At 38.3% G+C, this 23,110-nt stretch overlaps 3 protein-coding genes across 4 annotated transcripts in view; 2 read left to right on the forward strand and 1 right to left on the reverse strand.

The window, feature by feature from the left end:
* Positions 1 to 81: 81 nt before the first annotated feature.
* LOC136844253 (coiled-coil domain-containing protein 63-like) lies at positions 82 to 7,174 on the forward strand. Of its 2 annotated transcripts, none has more exons than XM_067113240.1 (10): positions 82 to 266; positions 406 to 567; positions 747 to 842; positions 1,027 to 1,112; positions 1,357 to 1,535; positions 2,200 to 2,375; positions 2,906 to 3,016; positions 4,078 to 4,225; positions 5,852 to 6,062; positions 6,344 to 7,174. In XM_067113240.1, exons 1-10 carry the CDS (start codon positions 156 to 158, stop codon positions 6,462 to 6,464), a joined length of 1,401 nt encoding a protein of 466 aa, XP_066969341.1. In that variant the 5' UTR covers positions 82 to 155; the 3' UTR covers positions 6,465 to 7,174. The 2 variants fall into 2 exon arrangements, with proteins under 2 accessions (XP_066969341.1, XP_066969343.1); XM_067113242.1 differs by having other exon boundaries at positions 406 to 549.
* Positions 7,175 to 12,995: 5,821 nt separating this feature from the next.
* LOC136844038 (calponin homology domain-containing protein DDB_G0272472-like) lies at positions 12,996 to 14,531 on the reverse strand. The gene has a single exon (XM_067113053.1). It carries the CDS (start codon positions 14,529 to 14,531, stop codon positions 12,996 to 12,998), a length of 1,536 nt encoding a protein of 511 aa, XP_066969154.1.
* Positions 14,532 to 18,468: 3,937 nt separating this feature from the next.
* RPA3 (Replication protein A3) overlaps positions 18,469 to 23,110 on the forward strand; it is a 66,146-nt gene continuing 61,504 nt past the window's right edge. The window contains exon 1 of the mRNA XM_067112274.1: positions 18,469 to 18,839. Coding sequence (XP_066968375.1) covers positions 18,741 to 18,839 — 99 coding nt within the window. The 5' untranslated portion in view covers positions 18,469 to 18,740. The remainder of the gene's footprint in view (positions 18,840 to 23,110) is intronic.

Genomic DNA, 23,110 nt, shown 5'->3' on the forward strand with positions numbered 1-23,110 from the left:
TCTGATTTCATTTTCCAAAAGTCCTTTGCTGACTTTAAGAGAACGTACTCTACAAGCAGAATGCACTAAGGAGTATCTCTCTTTTTCTCTCAAACAGAAAGATTTTATCTGAGCTCCGGAAGGAGAAGGAGGACCTGGAGAACGACCTTTCGTCCATGATAACAGCCCAAAACGAGACGAGGGACCAACGCACTGTCAACACTCTGGCAGCCACCCTTGACCGCCAAGCAAAATACGAACAGCAGATCGAAGCGGAGAGAGACAAGGTACAGAGACAAGCATATGATTAAAAAATGGCTAGCAAAAAAGATTATCGGTATATATATGATGATATATAACACGTTAGATCCTCTCAGCAATATAAATGCAGTTGTAGAATCCTTTTATTCTCGCTTGCTTCTCCAGATCAGCGGCCTGGATTCTTCGATAACGGCTGCGGAGAAGAAGATGAGAGAGAGTCGAAGACGCCTCCCATCCGCCCGCCAACTTGAGTCTCGTAGGCTCGCTGCCCGGAACGCCAACAAGGCCCTGGAGAACCGCATCCAGCAGGTAATGAAATCGAACCAGGTATGTAGGTGACAGGTTGGTCAAGGCTCGTTGAGATGGTCCCACAGCAGAGACATATATGGCCCCTCTAGGACTGACCAGTTCAGTCCATGTAGGAATGGTAAAATTCATCTTTTTTCTAGTTGTTTTCATGTTCCTTTTTTAAAATTATAGTAAAACAACTTTAATTTCCTTCGAAGGCTACTGTGCGTCTGAACGCCGTCCTTTCTGACAACCGTGTACTGAGAACCACACTGGAGAACTTGCTGAAAGAGCGGGACAAGTTTATGTTTCAGGTAAGTGAGAATTACTTCCAAGGACGAACAGAGCTCTTCGAAGCAGTATTACCCAAAATTCTTGATAATTACTTTGACCAGAACCTGAACTTGTTTTATATAGGCTTTTAACTAGATTCCTTTACTTTTCTTGCCATGTTAAGATTATATCATTCACATTCATGCTTTCGTATCATCGCCCAAGGGCCAAAGACTGGAGAAGCAACTGGCAGCAACTGTAAAGAAGAAGAGTGACGTCATGGACCAAGTGACTAAGGCCTATTCGGAGAGGTTGGTGCCCCTGATAATTGACGTTTGCTTGTTTCCTGTCTTCCATAAACGGTTGATATGAAGAAGAAACTGAAGATGGCAAAAAGTGCCTGTAGCTCTCAGTTTTAAAAAATACCAATTCTGATGACATTATTGGTATTTTTTAGTACCAAACGTTGCATATTGTACAATATACTTATGCAAAATATGTTATTTTATATCTGTTAAAGCAGAGTCTTTGGTAATTTTTAAATTTATTTTTAAGGGACGAAGCCCAGACCAAGATGAGAGCTCTCAGAGACAGGGCTGAGAGAGATGCCCAGCAGTATAGTCACGAACTGAAGAAGCTCCAGAGGGCTCTTGATCACCAGAACCATCTGCGGGCTTTCGTGGCCACCATCTCTGCTGGGGAGGACGACGATACGTCACGTCGCCGTACCGAAGGTAATATAAGAACGCCTCTGCAATGAAAAGCTGAACTTTAAAACCTGGTAGAACTGAGAAGTCTCCCCTGAGGGTGTTTTGCAATTTGAACCTCTGAAGGTCAAGCGAAGGTGCAATGCATATCTACCCTAAAGCAACTCTGCTTGTATTTTAATAATTTATTTACATTTCTGTCTATTTATTTATTAATTTGTTAATCTAATTTTCTTTTCTAATAACCGATCACTTCTTTCTGTATTTCCTATTACCTTCTGTTACTTCTTTCAAATGAACACCATATTCTTTGGAAGCTTAAATTTCAAGTCAGTGGCCCCTGCGGGCTTGTTCCATATGAATAGGGCTCATCTGAATAATAATATTAATAATAATAATTTCGAGGTAAAAATACGATTTTGGCTGAGCTTTTTGTGAATGAGAGAGGGAGTGTGAAACGAAAATATTGGAATTTGTTGAAACTAAACTCCAAGTTGTAGTCCTACATGTCCAAAGGAAATTAGGTTAAGTTTAAGAATAGAATAGAACTTAGGCCAAAGTACAAGAGCTGGGACCTTAACTGGCATTGATGAATAGGAACAGTTGATCTGTAGAGATAGATACTTCATGAGTGTACGTGACATAGAGTTGTCAGGAGGAAGCACCTGCATATTATTCTTCTTTTGTCCAGGCGAAGGCACAGAGCCCAGGGGCCCAGAGCAAACTTTAGCCACGTACAGAGCTGCCGTCTCTCACCTGCGGGAGATGAGCGGTGAAGATTCAGTGGAAAGCCTCGTCAGTAACTACCTGCAAGCAGAGAACGACAACTACACTCTCTTCACCTACATATCCGATCTTAACAATGAGGTATTACTTCAAGTGGATTACCTATACCTTTTACCCTTCAAAATCTTCCTTCTTTGTATCTTTTTCCACTTCTATTTGGGGTCGATGTTTCTGTCAGCTTTCCTTCACCTGGTTCGGTCAAACACATTGTCCTTTGACAACTGTTTGTCTCTCAGATCTTCTTGAACAACATCCATCCACCTTCGCTACGTTCTTCCTCTCGCTCTCCCACCAGGCACCTCCATCTGCATCACTCTGCTCCCTACATGTCTCACCCCTTCTCATCACATGGCCATACCACTGCAGTCTTCTTCTCTTGGCCTTCTTTGACAGTTCTACGAATTTCGTAGTTCCCCTTACTCTTTCATTCTGTTGCCCTTCAAAATACAAATCGGAAATGTTTTTCCTTGGAAATCGGCCCCCTCTTTCCAGAAATCTCATGAGAAAATAGGGTTCTACTGAAGGAAAGAAATATATAGGCCTAAACTGACAGCCATATCCAGAAGTCGGTCAATTTTACGTATATATTTCTTCCATCCACGTAAAAACAGGTGACGAGTCTGACATCCGAGGTGCGAAGACTCCGTCAGGAGATAGAGGTCAGCAGAGGGCAGGGTGCTGACAACGAAAGAGATACGCAGCGTACGATCACGAAGCTGAAGGTATGATTCTTCTTCTTCTTCTTCTTCTTCTTCTTCTTCTTCTTCTTCTTCTTCTTCTTCTTCTTCTTCCTTTTCCAATAAAAAGCAGACACCACGAATATTCTGCTTTCTAACCAAAGGTTATTTGTACCGCATATTCACATAGTTTTCATAAAAGATTAAGAGCTAGATGCTTCACAATGTCAGTGGAGAGAAAATAGCGCTTTGAACCGCGGAAGCAAATAGACTCTTGCATTAAAGAGTTTATTTGAAACTAGAAGAAAAACCAACTTATTCAAAGATCATTCTTTCAGTGATTTTTCCATTGTATTACCAAAAATATTCAGTTGAACATCTCTATTTCGAAGCACTCATCAGCAACATTTTCTTTTTGTTCTGCACAGTCGATGTCGTTGTTGAACTACAGACTATTAAATCAAAACAAAGGAGTAATCGATCTTTGACTTATTATTATTACTATTATTATTATTATTATTATTATTATTATTATTATTATTCATAACAAATCTCATAATAGCATGATTCACTAAAATAGTGAAGAAATCCACAAAGGTGTAAGTGCAAATTTATATTGAAAATATATACAAAACTTGCTCGATTCTCGAAAGCTCTCGTTTTGTATGTATTTTTAATACGTATTTACATTTACATCATTGTGGATTTCTTCACCATTATTATTATTATTATTATTATTATTATTATTATTATTATTATTATTATTATTATTATTATTATTCAGAAGATGAACCCTATTCATGTGGAACAGGCCCACAAGGGCCACTGACTTGAAACTCAAGCTTCCAAAGAATACGGTGTTCATTTGAAAGAAATTACAGAAGACAATAGGAAATCAAAAAAGAAAAGACCAGTTATTAGAAAACAAAGATAAATTATCAAATTAATGAATTCATAGATAATAATGTTAATAAACCATTAGAATAATCATAGATGATAGCTTTACGAAAAAAAAAACCTTACACGGCCAGTTTCATCTAAAATCGAACTGTCACATAGCTTCGTATGCCCTTTTATTTTCCTTTGATCTCCTCATGACCCAACAGAGTGACGTAGAGAGTGCTGAGGAGAGCGTTGAAGTGTTGAGAGAGGAGCTGAAGAAAGCCGAGCTGACGCTCACTGACATGAAGACTTGCACTCAGGAAATGTTTGATTTGTTGCAGTGTGATCCCCAGCCTGTGGTGGCTATAGTTGGTGAGTTGATACTTTTCTTGATTCACTTGAACAATAGCGTATCTGCACGACTAGGTTAGGTTAGGTTATTCTAACACAGATAGGTGTCAAATAGACACATTGTGCTTTATTTAAGAAAAAAAATTATGTCAAGGAAAATTATATTAACAGAGACAACACAATTTGAAAGTTGTCAATTCTCAACCACATTTTTCCTACCTCTTTTTATTGTATTCAAATACACTCTTGTTCTAGTGAAGGCCTTTTATGTAAGTCATCTCCTGACCCATGAAGGACAGCAACGCTTGGTCTGATCGTGTAGTGTAGCAGCCAGACTCGCCTTTCCTAACCAAACCTGAATTTTTTTTATTCTGGGGACTTAGAAACTTCCATTTTATGACTCATTAAGGAATGCACCAACCAGCAGATCAGATTTCCATTGATTTCAAGTTCTAATGTACAGCAATCTCTCAATTATCCAGATTCGCATTATCCGACTTCGACATTATCTGACATAACCGACCCCAAGGGACCAAATATACATATATATATATATATATATATATATATATATATATATATATATATATATATATATATATATATATATATATATATGTATGTATTGCATGTGTATGATATACAAAGGAGTTTTCAATTTTTAAGATATATATATATATATATATATATATATATATATATATATATATATATATATATATATATATTATATATATATAATTCATAAAAAATGAAAAACCACTTTGTATATCATAGACATGCATTAGAGAATGGGCGACTTTCAAGTGATTTTCTTCTGCAAATGTCAAATGCTCATGGTCAGTCACTGGAGATTACATTGTGTTTTTAGCATAGCCAAGTATCTTGTTTAGTTAGCAGCCATCATTTAGCAGTAGCCTCTAACCAGGATGTTATGTTTTCCTGGTTGCATTTACATGTGTTTGCTGCTTTGTCTGTTTGTCTGATTGTTTGCTTATTTATTTGTTTGCTAGCAGGGCTATGCTAAAATTTAAAGTGTGGACTTTGTAAAAATTTAACCAAAACTGGACCTCTTGAATGGCAATAAGCAACTGGGTTTTGAAAGACATTCTAATGTAACTATTGGGGAGATTGGGCCTTTTTGAAGGCTAAATTGTTAAATCTGTCTACGAACGCTTTTTCATTCTTTTGTTCAGGTTATTTATAGGTGAAAAGTGTAAGGCAGTGTTACCAAACCATTGAGTCGTCTGACTGACAGAGACTTATGAGTCCAGGAAGGAAAAATGGAAAAGGTGTCTATTCATCAGAAATTTAAGTGTGCATTGAGATAACTCCTCTTCAGGTGTCGAGTTACTGGAATGGTCTGAACTCTGAATAGCTGAAAAGTGGCATGAATAGCTGACAAAGATCATTACTACCTGCTTTGGGATGTAGAAACCAAAAAGACGGTGATGGTGAAAGAATGTCTCTTTTTCTGCCAGTAGCTGTCTTAGTTCTAGAAAATGGAAGAATCTGGTTGTCGTTAAGCAATTGCAATACTGAAAGTTTAATACTGAATTCTTTGTTTGATTTATGATATTGCTTTTATTGTTAGCTCTTTTGTTTCCTTACAGTCTTCTTCTTGTCCCAATGTCTTTGTCTCTGCAGGCGGTGGAGAGATCACAAGCGGCAGTGTTTCTGTGTATTTGTCTGTTGTCGAGCAACGAGTCCACGAGCTATTGCAGCTTCAGCAGTACGTGCAGGCAGAGGACGCTCTCCCGACGTCAGCACTCACCGACGACGGTCCTGATCAAGATTCAGATGGGAGGTCCTCCTCAGAATCCTCTGCCAATGTGGTGGTTGCCATCGCCAAGCCCCAGTAAGTAGGCTTTCGCAGGTCTTAGAAGTCAAGATGTGTATCTTCACTTTCTGCTGACATTTGGGGAGGGGAGGTGGGGGAATTTAGGGATAAGTTAAGTATGGAGCCGCAATCTTTCTTCTTCTTACTTTGAGAATCTCAAGGCAAAATGTCAAAGAGCAGTACGTCCCATTGTTTTCGAGATTTCGTACGAGTCTAAGTGGCTAAGAATTTCTGGGCCGTTGTCTTACCTCCTAGTCCCCTATTGATTTGAAAATCTCATTTTATTTTTTTATTTTCAGATTGGTTCATTTAGGACACGCGAATGATGATGACCCCGCCAACGGGGGACCCCTGACACACAGTGACCTGATGTCGAACATGAGAAGATTCATACCAGATAATGACGATGATGATGATTAAGGAAAGACTTGAAGACTTTAACTGAATTTTTTAAGACAGGCTCCAATCTGCATTTCTAGGCAGACTTATAGAGACGTAGACTTGAAATATCAACTGAATACTTAAACTAGCACAAACGAAGAGACTATGAAGGCTGGTATAATTCCTGATTTCCTGGACGATATAAAAAAGTATAAAGCTTCAAATTATTAACTGTAGGATGTTTTAGGAGACAATGAAGTATACTGGAGAGATGAGAGCTTTGTTCATTGCCAGACTAGGATTATTCATGCAAAGGGAAAAAAAGGAATCAGGAATACTGAAAAAAGGTGGCCAGATGAGTGGGACATGAGAGAGGCTAACGTTATTCTCATCTTGTTGGGAAACTTGTCGTGATGATTGACTGTAATGCAATACTTCGGAGCAAGGAAGTGGCTGAAAGACTGGAAAGAGTTTTTAACCAAAAGGCTCATGTGCAATTCTGGTTTTATTTTGTTTTTAGAGCTAACGGTAAATATCTGCAGCTGATATCACTGTAACCTGCACATGGTAAGCAACATGGACCCCTGCCTATCAAGATTAGTAGACATTCACCGTCAGCTAAAAAAAAAAAAAAAAAACAGACTATAGGTTTTAATGTATGAGTTTTTCTAAGAGTATAAGGTTTTACTCTTCATAAGTGATTATCACCCTACATATAGGATGTGGAAATAGTATTGGAATTATCATTACCAGTTCGATCTCTCATTATCCTTCGCTCCGCTGCAAAATAATCGGAAACAAATATACTAATGAATTTCGCAGCGAGTATATACATAAAAGTACATTAACCCTCTTCAGGCGTGGCTGAAAAAATAATGTAGACCAAACATCTCTTTATAATTAAACGATGTATTCTAAACTTTATCCGTTAGTAATCATTTCTAGAGGCAATCAATCAACAAAAGAAGTTTCCGAAACGTGACATACGAAGTTTACCAAACTTCAGTGCAAGCTATTGCTATTTATCGTTATTTGGCTGAAGTTTTCGAAAACATCGGCTGTTGTTAATTTTGACCTTGTTATAATTATGTTTTATATATATGTGTGTATATATATATATACATATATATACGTTTGCCCACGATTAATTAAGTTAATTAAGTAATTGTTAGGATAAGCCTTGACTTGCACTCACTGTGGACATACGTAAATACCAATTAGTCCATGACATATACAAAATTACATACAATTACACTGGTAGGTCGCCAATTGAAAGATTAATCAGTACAAAAATATTACTTTATTGACACAACATAAGCAAATTTAATCAAAAAGTACTGATTTAGCTCTCAATAAAGAAAATACTAGTAGAATTTAGAGCACCTCAAACACTAATTCTGTTTAAAAGGAATACATTACTGCCACAATCGATAAGACCATGGACTCTGGGTCCCCTCTAAGGACTCTCTTGCAATTACTAATTTGATGGAATGTTGCACGTTGAATAGCCTGCCGCAGTAAGGCAGAAATTCTTCCAAGTAAGATGGTTGACAGGATTGCGAGGTTGGAACAGATGGCATGTCGCTGGAGATAGATTCCCAGATAAGAACACGTGCATAGATTCTCTCACTTGCAATAATCTGTCACCACGAAGGGCTAATGTACTCTATGTTAATGGGCAAGTGATTATTTCATTAATAACTTTAATTCATATGAGGAACAAGCAGGCTAGTATGTAAATAAAGGGTTTTTGTTTTGGGGAGGTGAAAACTTGAAAAGAAAATGAGAGATTTTAGTGGGAGACGCAGAAACTGGCTCTTAATTGTTAATTCAGCCTCACCAGGCAAACCAGTATTGGGGCGTGCACTATTGCAATTGCGCTTGATCCATTATGCCTTCCGTTAACAACTTAGGGGCTACTTGAAGTCCAGGTCTCTTGCGACCTCATACCACATCTGCTCTGAAAGATGGCTGGAGCAGGACTCCTGCATCGGCTCCGTGGCTGTTTTTCCCATCCATATGCCTTCCAGCTATACGGAAGCTGAGACTTACCTGAGTGAGGTATGCCGCCAGTCCTGAAAACAATCAAGATACCAGAAAAAGGAAGAACACAGGGATGTAGGTCTTGGAACAAGGGTATCTAAAGCGAATACTGGGATGCGTATCCCCCCCACCCCACCCGCTTCCATTGACTAATCTCATGTTTTTCCCTGACTGGTCCTTTCTCTCAAAACGACCCGGGGTCCCTGCTCTACTACTAGTCTGGCTGTCCTGTCCTTAAGGGAAATTGATCTCTATATTAAAAGAACGGAGAGACGAGAGCAGCATATGTTTGTGAATATATATATATATATATATATATATATATATATATATATATATATATATATATATATATATATATATATATATATATATATATATATATATGTGTGTGTGTGTGTGTGTGTCTGTTTGTGTGTGTAATCTTATTCTTTTTCTCGTTCTTTCTCTCTCTCTCTCTCTCTCTCTCTCTCACACACACACACACATTCTTACACACACGTATGCACATTTACGTAAAACAAAAATAGAAACAATGCCCTAATCAAAGCAACTAAAAACCAATCTACGTATCACAGTTTGTTGACTTGTCAAAGAGTACAATGATAAAAGTACCAATTGATTGTTGAAAGCAGCAAGGGAATATTTCCAGTAATGTATGACTTTTTAGCTTGGCTTCCGAGAGGTTAATCTACGGTAGCAAAATACAGGTTCATACATAAATGCATATGTAATAATAATAATAATAATAATTTCTATGCTTTCATCTTTAACTTGGTAATTGTAAAATAAATCAGAAATCTTTATTAATTTTTAATACTTGCATTTCTTGGCAAGGAGACTTTTTGTCGAATACACATAGGCCTATATGCAAGAAGAGGATGAGAGAGTTTTTTATTTCTGGTATGTTTTGTTGATCCTAATTCTATTTTAGCGCTGGTATCTAGGAAAGTTCGTTAGATCTAAGCAGTAGCTCCGCGGCGGCGATTTCCTTCCAACTTGACTTTTTCTACAGTTTTTTGGTTGCTAATTATGAATTTACCTTCAATTTTTGTCGCACGAATGTAATTAAGCTGTAATTAACCCCTGACGTCCATCCAACAAGGGTTTCCATACGCGATCTTCACAAGACAGAGCACAGGTACGTCTGTTTGGAACGGTTCATGCCCCATCCGGCAAGTGCAATAACTTGTTAATGTATGGGTACCGGCCGCCCCGGGCCAGTACTAAACACGGCGAAGGGACATTCCATTTGGCCGACAACAAACAAATGTACAGCCAGTATCACAAGCCCTAAAAGTGTAGAAAAAAAAACAGTTTCTAAGGTAAAAACAGGCTCGGAGCTAATACTTAGAATTACGAAAGTTCTTCCTCATTAGTTATATGTAATCTATCCTGAGAGCACTGCCATTTTACTGTGCAAATCTCTGATTTCTAGCCCCTTCATCTTGATTTTTTAACGCTTCACCCATGTACACCTTTCCCCTCAAATATATGTTTTGTTGTTTCCTCTTCTTCCCCACATACTTCATAGATAATATCTTCCTTTTCCATTCATAGTCATATTTTACTTACAGGCCTTCATCACTGTTACTGCCTCTCTTACACCTAATTAACCTCTGTACTTCTCTCTACCTCTCCCATCAGAGAACCTCAGCTTTGTTGTCTTTCTCTTTTCACTCTATGTTCTTTCCAGTCCCGCATCACTCCTTTCTTTATTTCCTTTTGAGCTTTTGTTTTGTGTACTGTTGCAAAATAAACTCCGAACACCCCCTTTAAATGAACGAAAATCAGAACAATGTGATAAAAACGGAAAATAATACGCAAAGTTTTTGTTTTATTACCTTTTACTCAATATTTTGACATTTCTCCATTTTTTAAGCACCATCGTGCACAAAAGTCCGTTCCCTTAGCCATGCAGAGAGTGAACACGAATCCGGTGACTCTGAAACACCTAAGCAATTGAAGAGGTAACTAATGGAAGACCCAACAGGTGTTGCACCGATAGAGTATGTGGGAACAGGAAGGAGGAGTGGGAAGCAGGTATTTTTCTTAAGCATAGAGTAAAGTTCCCTTATTCTTTTCATTAACAAAGTGATCGCAAAGTTTGCTGTTAACAATATCCTACTTGGTTTGAGTGTAAAATGTGTAGTTAAGGAAATATGCGAAATGAATCTGAGAATAAAAGTACTTAGGAAGTCAGTATTCATGAATTAGTATTTCCTATAGATTATCGTATCTTATCGACAGGCATGAATGTCCACAAGATTGATACGAAACATTTCAGCATCAGTGTTTATGGTTGATAAGATATGATAATCTACGAGAAATACCAATTCATGAGTACTGACTTCCTAAGTACTTTTATTCTCAGATTCATTTCGCATATTTCCTTAACTGCACATTTTACACTCAAACCCGGTGTAGCAGGAAATTATTCCCCCCTGACTGAAATTCCCCCCGGGAAAATTAGCCTAGGATTGATTTCCCCCCGCGGGAATAACAGCCCAGGCTGCTTTTCCCAAGGGAGGAATTTTGGACTTAGGATATTTTTTCCCCTCTAGGCCATTTCTCCCCCCTACATGTATCCACCTTTGCGGCGTGTTTAGTACAAGCCCGTTGGGGATTTCCATATAAACATAAACAAAAGACTGTAAATAACAAAGATAATGACCCCCAAGAGGTGGTTTAGTCGTGAGGATAATTATCCTGTGTGGCAGGAGGCTGTCGTTGCTACACGTCGCCGCCATAGCCATACTCTTATAACAGTAGTGGGGTTGGGGGAATCTTGGCCCAGAGAGGGGAATATTATCCTGGGACGAAATTCCCGCGGGGGGGGATATATCCTGGGCTATATTTCCCCCGCGGGGGAATTTCGGACAGGGGGAAATACAAACTGTTACACCTGTTTTCACTCACCTTCCGACGTGGACTTAGTGATATAGATAGATATATATACATACATACATATATATATATATATATAATATATATATATATATATATATATATATATATATATATATATATATATATAATCATGAAACTACAAATGCCGCTTAATATCAAATTCACACTACCTCGGGAATATCCTCGACGGGGAATTATCGCTGGAGAGAATTTTGTAAGTGATAAATGGCCTGGTAATGAGTCTCGATCCCACGAAGCAGATACTTATCCAGCGTCGTGGGATCGAGACTGGGTATGACGTCGACTGGAGTCGCTGGATAAGTATCTGCGTCGTGGGATCGAGACTCGGCAGTACCAGGCCATTTATCACTTATAAAATTCCCTTTCGATGATAATTCCCCATCGGGGATATTCGCGAGGTAGCGTGAATTTGATATTAAGCGACATTTATAGCTTCAGGATTATATATAAATCACGGTGATAAAAATTTCATATATATATATATATATATATATATATATATATATATATATATATATATATATATATATATATATATATATATATATATATATATATATATATATATATATATATATATATATATATATATATATATATATATATATATATATATATATATATATATATATATATATTTGTGGGTCTTTAACGATCATAAGCGATCTCACCCCTGGGGCATCCTCACCAACAGAGCTTCATTGAATGGGGGTTTATTTTTGCCAGGGGTGGACCCTTCCCCATTCTCAGCTCCATCAGCTAGCCAAGAGAGATACAATCCTCAGTCATATGACCCTACATCGTGTGACGCCTGCCAGTCAGTGAAGACCCTCCAGATCATTCCTCTGTCATCGACGGAAAACAGGTGATTTCTTGATGGTCCAAAATCCAGAAGCCATTTCTGCGCTCACTGTTGGAAACGTCTGGTTCCTTGATGAAATCCATAATTCAGTCAGTCCTTTGCTACAGACAGGAAGCTTCCAATCTCCAAATTGCACGACGTTGAATTTCAGCGACTCCTGACGGTTCGCGCCCTTCGATGTCTTTTTGCCCCTGCCACACTGGGATCAAATATTTTGCATATATAAAAGGCATGAAACTTACGGGTTTTTACGCCGCGCCAGAGGTTGCCACAGTAGTATATGCAAGAATCTGATCCAATGTGCATTGCATAACCCATGTTTTGCATATATAGTAGGCATTAAACTTACGGGTTTTTACGCCGCGCCAGAGGTTGCCACAGTAGTATATGCAAGAATGGGATCCAATATACAATGCATAACCCAGTTCACGTATGAAGGAGGCATGAAACTTACGGGTTCTTACGCCGCGCCAGTGGTTGCCTTCCAAGCATATGTGATTGGGCATTGATACCCCATTCCCAGAGGTATCATGTGGCAGGAGTCCATTCTTCGGGCACTTGCTGCCAGTCCCACCAGCCGCTGTAGTCTCTCCATCGTGCAGAGGTGCTTCCACAGCTGTATCCAGGAATGATGTCCATCACAAAACTCAGGTTCTTTCTGTTCCAACATCAGAGATTTCCTGTCTTCTTTCTTCTGCAAACTAACCACCCGTCTTCCTAAAAATGCAGAGTCCTCAAGTGACTGAGTTTATCTTGTAGAGATTTCTGACCATTTCAGAGTCTTGCTCCAGTTTTCGGAGTCTGGCTGCAGATTCCAGCCTCATCTTCTGGTGCACTTGTTCTCTGTTCAGGGACTTCTTAACTGGTGGAGTTTTAGCCAGGGCTTTTGAGCGTCTCTTGGTGCCAGCTGGATGTTGTTCCAATGCCCTGTTTCGATTGAGTCCTTCCTCGATGCTGTCCAATCGTCGGTAGAGGGCCTTACAATCGATCTGAGGTTTTCTCAGACATCGAGGTTTATCCAGAGTCTTTTTCTTTCCATCTTTCCTTTCTGGTACAGACTGTTCTATCGGCACCATTTTAACCATATTCTTTTTGCTATTAAACATTTCCTTTTCCTTACTTATCAGATCGCGTTCCTTCACTGTATCAGTCACCTTTTTTTCTTTAAGAGCCCTGACTTTCGCTTCCAAGGATCTGATCTTCGTATCCTTGGCTAAGTGCTCTTCTTGGAGTCTTTCAATTTCCACGATGGCCTCCATCTTCTCAAACTCCATCGTCTCCAACTCCTCCTTTGTCTCGGCCAGCTCGAATTCTAGTTGGACTCTCCTCTTCGTCATTTCATTTATCTTTCCATTCACATTTTCTGCTACAACACTTGTACTTTCTTTCAAGAGACTGATTACCTTCTTGTGCTTCAGAGAGCATTCATTCTCCAGTCGGAGGATCTCTCTATCCCTCAGCAGGTTCTGTTCTTTCAGTTTTTCAAGTTCGTTCTTTGTCTCTACTATTTCTATTTTGCATTGCTCGAGCTGTTGCAAATTTTCTTCAGCTCTCTGTTTCTGAATGGTGAGAACTTCTAACTGGTCTTCTAAATCTTTAATTCTTAAGGCTTTATCCTCGTTCTCCTTCTGCAGACTTTCAAAGCGACTTCGTTTCCTTCTGTTTTCTTCTCGAAGTCTTTCCAAGTCTTCGTTCAGCTTGTTCAGTTGGACTTTTCTCGCATGTCTGTCATTTTCCATTTCCTTCAAATCGCGAGTCATCGTCTCCTTTTCCATCTCAAGAACTGTGACCGTGCTTTCCAAAATAATTAGCGCGGAGTCTTTATCTTCGTTCTCCCTTATTAGCCTTTCTGTCTCTTTCGACTTTTCCGCTATTTCGTTCCTAAGAATTTCCATATTGGTAGGCATTGAGCAAATTTGTCTCTCCTTTTCTTGGTTGAGTCGTTCCAGGTCTATCATGTTTCGTTCCATCTGCATTCCATATTCGGTCAGGCCCTCTACCCTCTTCTGTAATTCCTCTATCATCAGGGCCTTCTTTTCATTCTCTTTTTCAAGCCTTAACACGTTTTCATTTTTATTAATTGCTTCCTCTATTTTTGGAATTATTAAACGAGGTATTTCTTCGCAATCTGAATCATTGTCTTCTTCACAGTCTGAATTATCGTCCTCACAGTCCGAACTAACCTCTTGACATTCTGAATGATCGTCTTCCAAATCTTCGTCCTTTACAATTGCAGCCTCCTCTGGACACTCAGAGTTGTCCAGAGCCATAAAATCGATGAAGAATTGAACCAAAACCATGCAAAGTCCACGAAGTATAAATACTTCAGTGAACAGCACAACAAGACTGATATAAAAGATATTCTCGCGGGGGAATTTGACCCCGGAGCCAAAGCACTGTTCAAGCACGAAGGAAAGCAAACTTAGAAGCATCTTCAGTTCGGTACTGATCGACTCTCTTTGCTGTATCCCCAGTTTTCAAAACCGACACAGGTGGGCGTCAGGATTCCGGAGGCATTTTGGTCTCCGAGGAAGCTTCCTCTGCTGCTGCTTCTGTCTTCAGGGATTCTTGGGTCATTCCCTGGAGAGCTGGATTCCCTGGAGTCGTTGGAAGGTACCGATCCATTTATCACTGAAAAATTCCCCTTGATTGAATTGGATATTAAACGACAATATATATATATATATATATATATATATATATATATATATATATATATATATATATATATATATATATATATATATATATATATATATATATATATATAGGTAAATTTTTAGAAAGAGGAACCAGCCCAAAATGACATGAAAATATGTTTTTCTAGGTGATTTTGATGTGTTTTGCTGAATATCACCTTCATTTTCCTCGAAATTAACGGTTTTAGACTTTACTCGGAGCACCTACAGTTTCCTGGGCCCACTCGACCGCCGACCGAAATCGGCGGAAGAACACCAAAACCAACATGTCGTCCTGTTTATGTGTGCTGTCAGTAGGCCGTGGCGGAACAGGCGCCGCGCCTTATCCGCATATTTAAAGATTCTTGGCAAGCACGACATTTTCTGGCAAGAGGTAATGTTGCGCTGCGCACGCTAGCCACAGCGGTTACAGTAAGGCCGTGTTCTTCCGCCGATTTCGGTCGGCGGTCGAGTGGGCCCGGGAAACTGTAGGTGCTCCGAGTAAAGTCTAAAACCGTTAATTTCCGAGGAAAATGAAGGTGATATTCGTGCAAAACACATCAAAATCACCTAGAAAAACATATTTTCATGTCATTTTGGGCGGGTTCCTCTTTCTAAAATAATACCTATATATATATATATATATATATATATATATATATATATATATATATATATATATATATATATATATATATATATATATATATATATATATATATATATATATGTATGTATGTATGTATGTATGTATGTATGTATACACACATACACACACACACATATATATATATATATATATATATATATATATATATATATATATATATATATATATATATATACTGTATATATATGTATACATACACACACATTATATATATATACAGCATATATATATATATATATATATATATATATATATATATATATATATATATATATATATATATGTGTGTGTGTGTGTGTGTGTGTAACTGAATCACAAAAACATGGAACGTGATGAATATCTAAATAAAGATAGAATCCACGAAGGAAACGGAAACACTGGAGTGCTGCGAGGCCTTTCGACGCTAGGTCCTTTACTTAGCTGCTAAGTAAAGGACCTGGCGTCGAAAAGCCATGCAGCACTCCAGTGTTTCCGTTTCCTTCGTGGATTTTATCTTTATGTAATGTATATATATATATATATATATATATATATATATATATATATATATATAATGTATTTCTTTTAAAGAAAGTATTTCAAATACCGTTTACCAATAGTTTCCAGCTTATTACGCAATAAACAGTACAGCGCATCATCAGTGCCACCGAAAATAGATCTATCTTTCGGTGGTCTCGGTTTGATGCTGCATGAGCCTCGCCCCATGAAACTTTAACCAAGGCCAAGTGGTGGCCTAGCCTATATCGTTGCCAGCAGCACAATTATGGCTAACTTTAACATTAAATAAAATAAAAATTACTGAGAAGGCTAGATGGCTGCAATTTGGTATGTTTGATGATTGGAGGGTGGATGATCAACATACCAATTTGCAGCCCTCTGGGTTCAGTAGTTTTTAAGACCTGAGGGCGGACAGAAAAAAGGGCGGACGGACAGACAAAGCCTATGATTGACTTCGCCCCGGGAATAACAGCCTAGGTTGTTTTTTCTCCGGGGGGAATTTTGGACCTAGGATATTTTTCCCCCCTCTAGGCCATTTCTACTCCCCACATGTATCCACCTTTGCGGCGTGTTTAGTACAAGCCCGGTGGGGATTTCCGTATAAACATGAACAAAAGACTGTAAATAGCAAAGATAATGACCGCCAAGAGGTGGTTTAGTCGCGATGATAATTATCCTGCGTGGCAGGAGGCTGTCGTTGCTAACGTCGCCGCCATAGCCATACTCTTATAACAGCAGTGGGGTTGGGGGAATCTTTGCCCTGAGGGGGGAATATTATCCTGGGACGAAATTCCCGCAGGGGGAAATATATCCTGGGCCATATTTCCCCCGCGGGGGAATTTCGGACAGGGGGTGATACAGACTGTTACACCAGTATTGTCAACATCAAAAACTTTACGATCACTTTCTTAACGATATTAGAATACAGGAACTTTACTCTATGCTCAAGAAAAATACCTGCTTCCCACTCCTTCCTGTTCCCATATGCCCCTACGGTGCGATATTTGTTGGGTCTTCCATTAGTTATTTGTTCAACTGCTTCTATGTTTCATAGTCATTGGATTCGTGTTCACTCTCTGGATGACTAAGGGAACGGGCTTTTGTGCACGATAGTACTTAAAAATAACTGAGAAATGTCAAAAAAATGTAATAAAAGGTAATAAAACAAAAACTTTGTGTATTATTTTCCGTTTTTATAACATTGTTCTAATTTTTGTTCATTTAAAGGGCATGTTCGGAGTTTTATTGCAGTGACTATATATATATATATATATATATATATATATATATATATATATATATATATATATATATATGAATGTCTTTACTGTAATACTACAGTATAATATGAAGATAAGAAGGCCCATAAAACGCTATTTGAACGTTGCAACCATATATTTCGGGCACTTCCTTCTGTGCCCTGTTCACTGGAAAAATATGGACAGATGAAATGTTACAAGGGTATATATATATACAAAGCATATATAGGTGTGGCATTAAGTCTCCGATGGTATGCAGGTGACCGTTTCCTAAGAAGGAGGAGAGTAAACTGTTCCCTAGTGGTTTTCGGCCCATTAATTCCCGTTTGGCGTCGATTCTGGTGGTCGTGTGCTCTGGAATACCTTCTTCAGGAGCGGTCTGAGGATTAAAGCGTCGATGTCGTCCGATTTCCAATGTCCCCCTGACAAGTTCATATTGTTGGTTTGATTGATGATAGCAGATTCCAGCAATATATGGTTGCAACTTTCAAATAGTGTTTTATGGGCCTTCTTATCTTCATATATATATATATATATATATATATATATATATATATATATATATATATGTATGTATATATATATATATATATATATATATATATATATATATATATATATATATATATATATATGTATGTATGTATGTATGTATGTATATATATATATATATATATATATATATATATATATATATATATATATATATTTAACTTTCTCTCCAGCATTCTTTATTATGTTTATTTAGCTGGTCTTCTATTCCTTCCTTTACTAGCCTTTTCCTATCTGCTGTTATGTTGTTTTGTTTATATTTTATTCTATATTTTCGACATTTATGAGCACAAGATGTTGGACTTAGGTTAGTTTCTTCAGTACGAAATACGAAAAGAGCTGGCGCCTGTTAGAAATAATATATGCTTAATAATGAATCATCACTGTTTTTATTTATAGCTTACTTACATAGACATTTTGCTAAAAATGTGTATTTAAAGGAATTTAGGAATGTTCCAATTGTGAGTTTGTGATGTTTGACTTCTAGTTACTTTCTTCAATACGAAAAGCTAGAAGAGAAGTTGGCGCCAGTTGGAAATAATATATGCTTGACAATGACGGATCAAACCTTTACTTAGTTTACTTACATGCAATTACAGTTTACTTATAACTCGCTTATATGTAGTCAATTAAATATATTTATATTCTAGTTAATTTTTTAAAATAAAGTACGCAAATTAAAGAACGATATTTATTATCTCAACGACTTCCTTAGGTTCTCTCTAAGTGATAAACGCGTGTCAACTGAACGATTTCGAGTCTAGTAGTCCCGTGGACGACGGTTTTGGAATATTTTGTGTAATAATTAAACTTCTAAATAAGATGGTGTCAACTGCAGATGGGCCTAGAATGCGTGTCAACGGCGCTCTTCTCCTCCAGTATTACGGGCAACCCGTAGTATTAATGGGCATGGTTGACAAGGTGAGAAATTATTAACCTTGCTCAGTAGCTCGTGGCTGTACGTAAACACGAAATGGTTAGCGTTGTGTTATTTGGAGCCCTAAGTAAGGTTAGGACCGCTAAGGTCCGGACCTGGCATTCTGTCTTACTTTCTTTCCACCCTCTATTAACCATTGATTCATAGCCTGGTGCAACTGCGAGGTTTTCCTCCTGTTGCACCTTTCAAACCTTTTTAGCCTACTGTCAACTTCCATTTCAACGCTGAGTGACCTCATAGGTCCCAGCGCTTGCCCTTGGTCCTAAATCTTAGCCTATGTTCTCGTCTGACCTTTCCTAGAGTGCTAAGACCTGACCTAACCAGACCTTACCTTCCTGACTTCATTGAGGGCACCGCGCCCTTACCTGGCCCCAGGGGGGAATTAACGGTGGAACTAAGCATCGGAAAGGCCAGGTCTCGTCGTTCTGCAAACTTCCTTCTGTTCCTGATATTTGAAAGAAGTTTTGGTAATTCTAAGTATGATATTAGCTCTGCACCTGTTTTTACCTGGGAAACTGGTTTTTTCTACACTTTTAGGGCTTCTGATACTGGCGATGCATTTGTTTGTTGTTGGCCAAATGGAATGCCCCTTTGCCATGTTTAGTACTGACCCAGGGGGGCCAGTACCCATACGTTAACAAATTGCACTTGCCAGACAGGATATGAACCGTTCTAAACAGGCGTAGCCGTGCTCTGTCTTGTGAAGATCGCGTATGGAAACCCCTTGTTGGATGGACCTCGGGGTTAATTACATTCATGCGACAAAAATTGAAGGTAAATCCATAATTAGCAACCAAAAAACTGTAGAAAAATTCAAGTTAGAAGGAAATTGCCACCACGGAGCTACTACTTAGATCTACCAAAATTTTGGTCAAACTAGACGACAGTTCCACATGGACTATTACCTTGTAAATTGATTTTTCCTGTACTTTTAGTGTTGCTGATGGAAGAGGTGGTGGTGATTACCGTCGGTCAATTATTGTTAATCTGTTATCTACCCATGGTTGGGGACCCTTTGGGAACGCAGGATTTTGGGTGGGGGAAAACATTGGGAGAAAGACTGGACTACCATGTTGTTGTTATGGAATAGTTCCGCGCATGCACAAGTCATTAGGCTAGGGAGCCATATGTTTAAGAAGGAATTAGGTAAGGAAACCTATTTTAAAAGGAACTGTAATAACCTAGCGTACCCTAACCTAACCTAACCTAGCAGGCCGTGTTACTTAGTCGGGGCCCGAGTCCCCCAGAACCTCCGGTGAAGGAAACTCCACTTTTTACCAAAAGCTCCCCTATAACACTATGCATACGCGATGGCATTCCAGGTTGGCAGGCATATAACTTCTGAGGTTATTTACAGGTAAATTCCAGTCGACCGACAAAAAATAACAGTAAATTCTTGATAAGCAACAAAATACTGTAGGAAACATCAATTTCCGAAGTAGCATCCCATGTGGAGCTGTTGCGTAGTTCTACTGAAATTTTACCGAGACTAGACTGCCATACCTAATACCCTATTACCCCAATCTCAAAGTCTAGCGTAGGGTGTAAATCTAAACTCAGGCTGCTGTAAGCCTAGTAGACATATCAGAGGGAACTTGATGTAGAATGCAGAGAGAGAGAGGATATGACTTACTTGAGGGGGTCCAGAGGGGGTGAAAGCCCCTCGTCCAGGTTAGGACACAGCATCTTGGGTTATGTTAGGTTAAGGTAAGTCTGGTTAGGCTTAGTCCTGAGTGGTTTTTCTAGTGCTTTTTACACTTCGGTCACTCCCAGTAGATCTCTCAAATTATTTCACCCATACTGCATTATAGACACCCTGTTCTCTATTCTTCAATCATAAAACTCTAGAGATAAATGGTATCTTCTTCAAGCAGGCCCTTACACAAGGTAATTTTCCCCTCAAATCAGCCCTGTTAAAAGCATCCTTAGGCTACTGACTCCTTGTCTTCCGCCTTCCACTCTTGATTGGTGGATAGATTATTGAAAATACAAATTCTGCTTGATTTTATTACTGGACATTGAAGGCTTTCTATTAGCAATACCAGTAAAATGAAGTTCTTGTGAGGATGGATATTTTATTCTTAGTATTTTTCAACTTTTAGAGGTAAGTTACAAAATTAATACCAGCAAATAGCCTGGTGATTTGATAACACTTATACAAAGATACTTGCAGAGGGAACTGTAATTCCTGAAGTTCTGTACTTATAAAAGCTGCAGTTTCAGCTTGAATCCAGAACTTTTTAATGTGCAAAATAGGGCAAAAATAAAAAACCCTTTTAAATTGCTATGGTGAGTTTCAAAGAAGAAATTATGTTATGTTCTTTTCCAACCTTTTTTTTTTCTGCTTATTGTGAAATCTTGATGGTCCTTTATACAAATAGTCCCCATAGTGAGGTAGTGCCTTCAGTGCATCCCACGCGATGCACTGTAGGCATTACTAAAGGTTCCTTGCAGCATCCTTTTGGCCGCCAGCTGCAGCCCCTTTCATTCCTTTTACTGTACATCCGTTCGTATTCTCTTTCTACCATCTTACTTTTCTACCTCCCCCTAACAACTGTTTCATAGTGCATCTGTTATTTTTTCCTCCTGTTACACTTTTAAAACCATTTTACTCTCAATTTCCCCTTCAGCGCTAAATGACCTCATAAGTCCTAGCGCTTGGCCTTTGGCCTATATTTTATATTCCCTTCCATTCCTATATAAAATAATTTCTTCCAAGGTCATTTCTTGTTTGAATCCTCTAGTTATTTCATTATTGTTAAGTGACCGTCAAGATTTCGTTCTTAGATTGGGGTTCCAGGATTAAGTTGCATGTTCATGTTCAACCACAGCAACAAGATTGCACAGTATTTTTTAGTCTGATTTTCCATATTTTACTCATGATTACATTCAGGGCATGAAAGCATGCACATTTTAGTGTGACTGCTTAAGAAAGGTGTAAGTACAAAACTCCTGCTTTGTTTTGCCATGGTGGAAAAAGGTAAGAATTTTCAGTAATTGTAAGGAAGAGCTCCATAGTTACATTTCATTTTACTGACCAATAAAAGGTTGTATATGATGCAAGTTTTTACTTTAATCCCTTAGAGGCTGGGACTAAACATAGTGGAGCTTTTCTGCATTAGAACCATAAACACAAGATGGTAAATTTCACACATTATTTACAGAAATTTTTTAAGTTATCCCACCTGTATTGCATCATATACACCCATTTCTATATTGTTCATTTAAAAAGTTTCACTAATAAACAATATCTCTCTGCGGAGCTCTTCCTTAGAATTTCCAAATTTTCTCATACATGGTGAAAATGTATAATTACCCTGTATGCATTTTTGCTCAGCATATTCATTTCTCAATGCCTAATCTTTGTTTTTATTTAGGTTAAGTGGCAGTTTAGGAATTTTTAGCCTGGCGAGAAGGCATTGCATTGTAAATCATTGTAATTGACATTTCTTTTGGGGTATGTGCTATACTGTACTCATTGCCATCATGATAACATCATAGCCAGTTATTTTTCTAGGCTAGTGTATATGTGCATTATCAAAAATGAATTTTTGTCAACTTTTGTGCAAGTTACTGTGTACAGTAAGACCCCAACATAACAGACTTTTGTACTTATAAGCTACATTATTATCATTGTTTTTTGCCTGGATAACATTTTAAATGCCACAGATTTTTAGATAAATCTCGTAAATTGAATATTAAGTGTATAGCACCAGTTGGTATATAGGTTAGGAACTATTTGGAATTGTTGTTAGCTGTCTGTAGAAAATATTCAACTGCAGGCTATAATATATGGTCTTTGCTACTTATCAGAAAGCCAGACCCCCAGAAGATGTGAAGTTGGTAGAGTCCCAGATTTATGATGTTGACACATTAAACAGGTTTAAACCTTAGTCAAAGCCTAATTAGGCTAGTGGTGGAAACTACAAAGTACAGTGGTTAAACTCTGGTTACACCCTGTAAAATTTACTTCACCTAATGTCTCATAACTTGTAAGTGGCATAAAAGTATTAAATACAATATACATTAAATGCCTTCTTCCTCAGAGGAGGCAGTGGCACTAGGAGGGTGCAGCCTTCTGACTGTTCTACAAGTCCTTAGGCATAAAGATATTATACCCACACCCTTCTTCTTGTCCCCAACAAGTACTGACCCATTTACAACTAGGTGGATTTGTGGGCAGTAGGCCAGGAGTAATCAAAAATGATCCAAGTGCTGTACCATTCACTTATGGCTTCCACTTTGGCTTACTGTA

The sequence above is a fragment of the Macrobrachium rosenbergii genome, chromosome 12 (genome assembly GCF_040412425.1).
Source record: "Macrobrachium rosenbergii isolate ZJJX-2024 chromosome 12, ASM4041242v1, whole genome shotgun sequence".
Taxonomy (NCBI): domain Eukaryota; kingdom Metazoa; phylum Arthropoda; class Malacostraca; order Decapoda; family Palaemonidae; genus Macrobrachium; species Macrobrachium rosenbergii.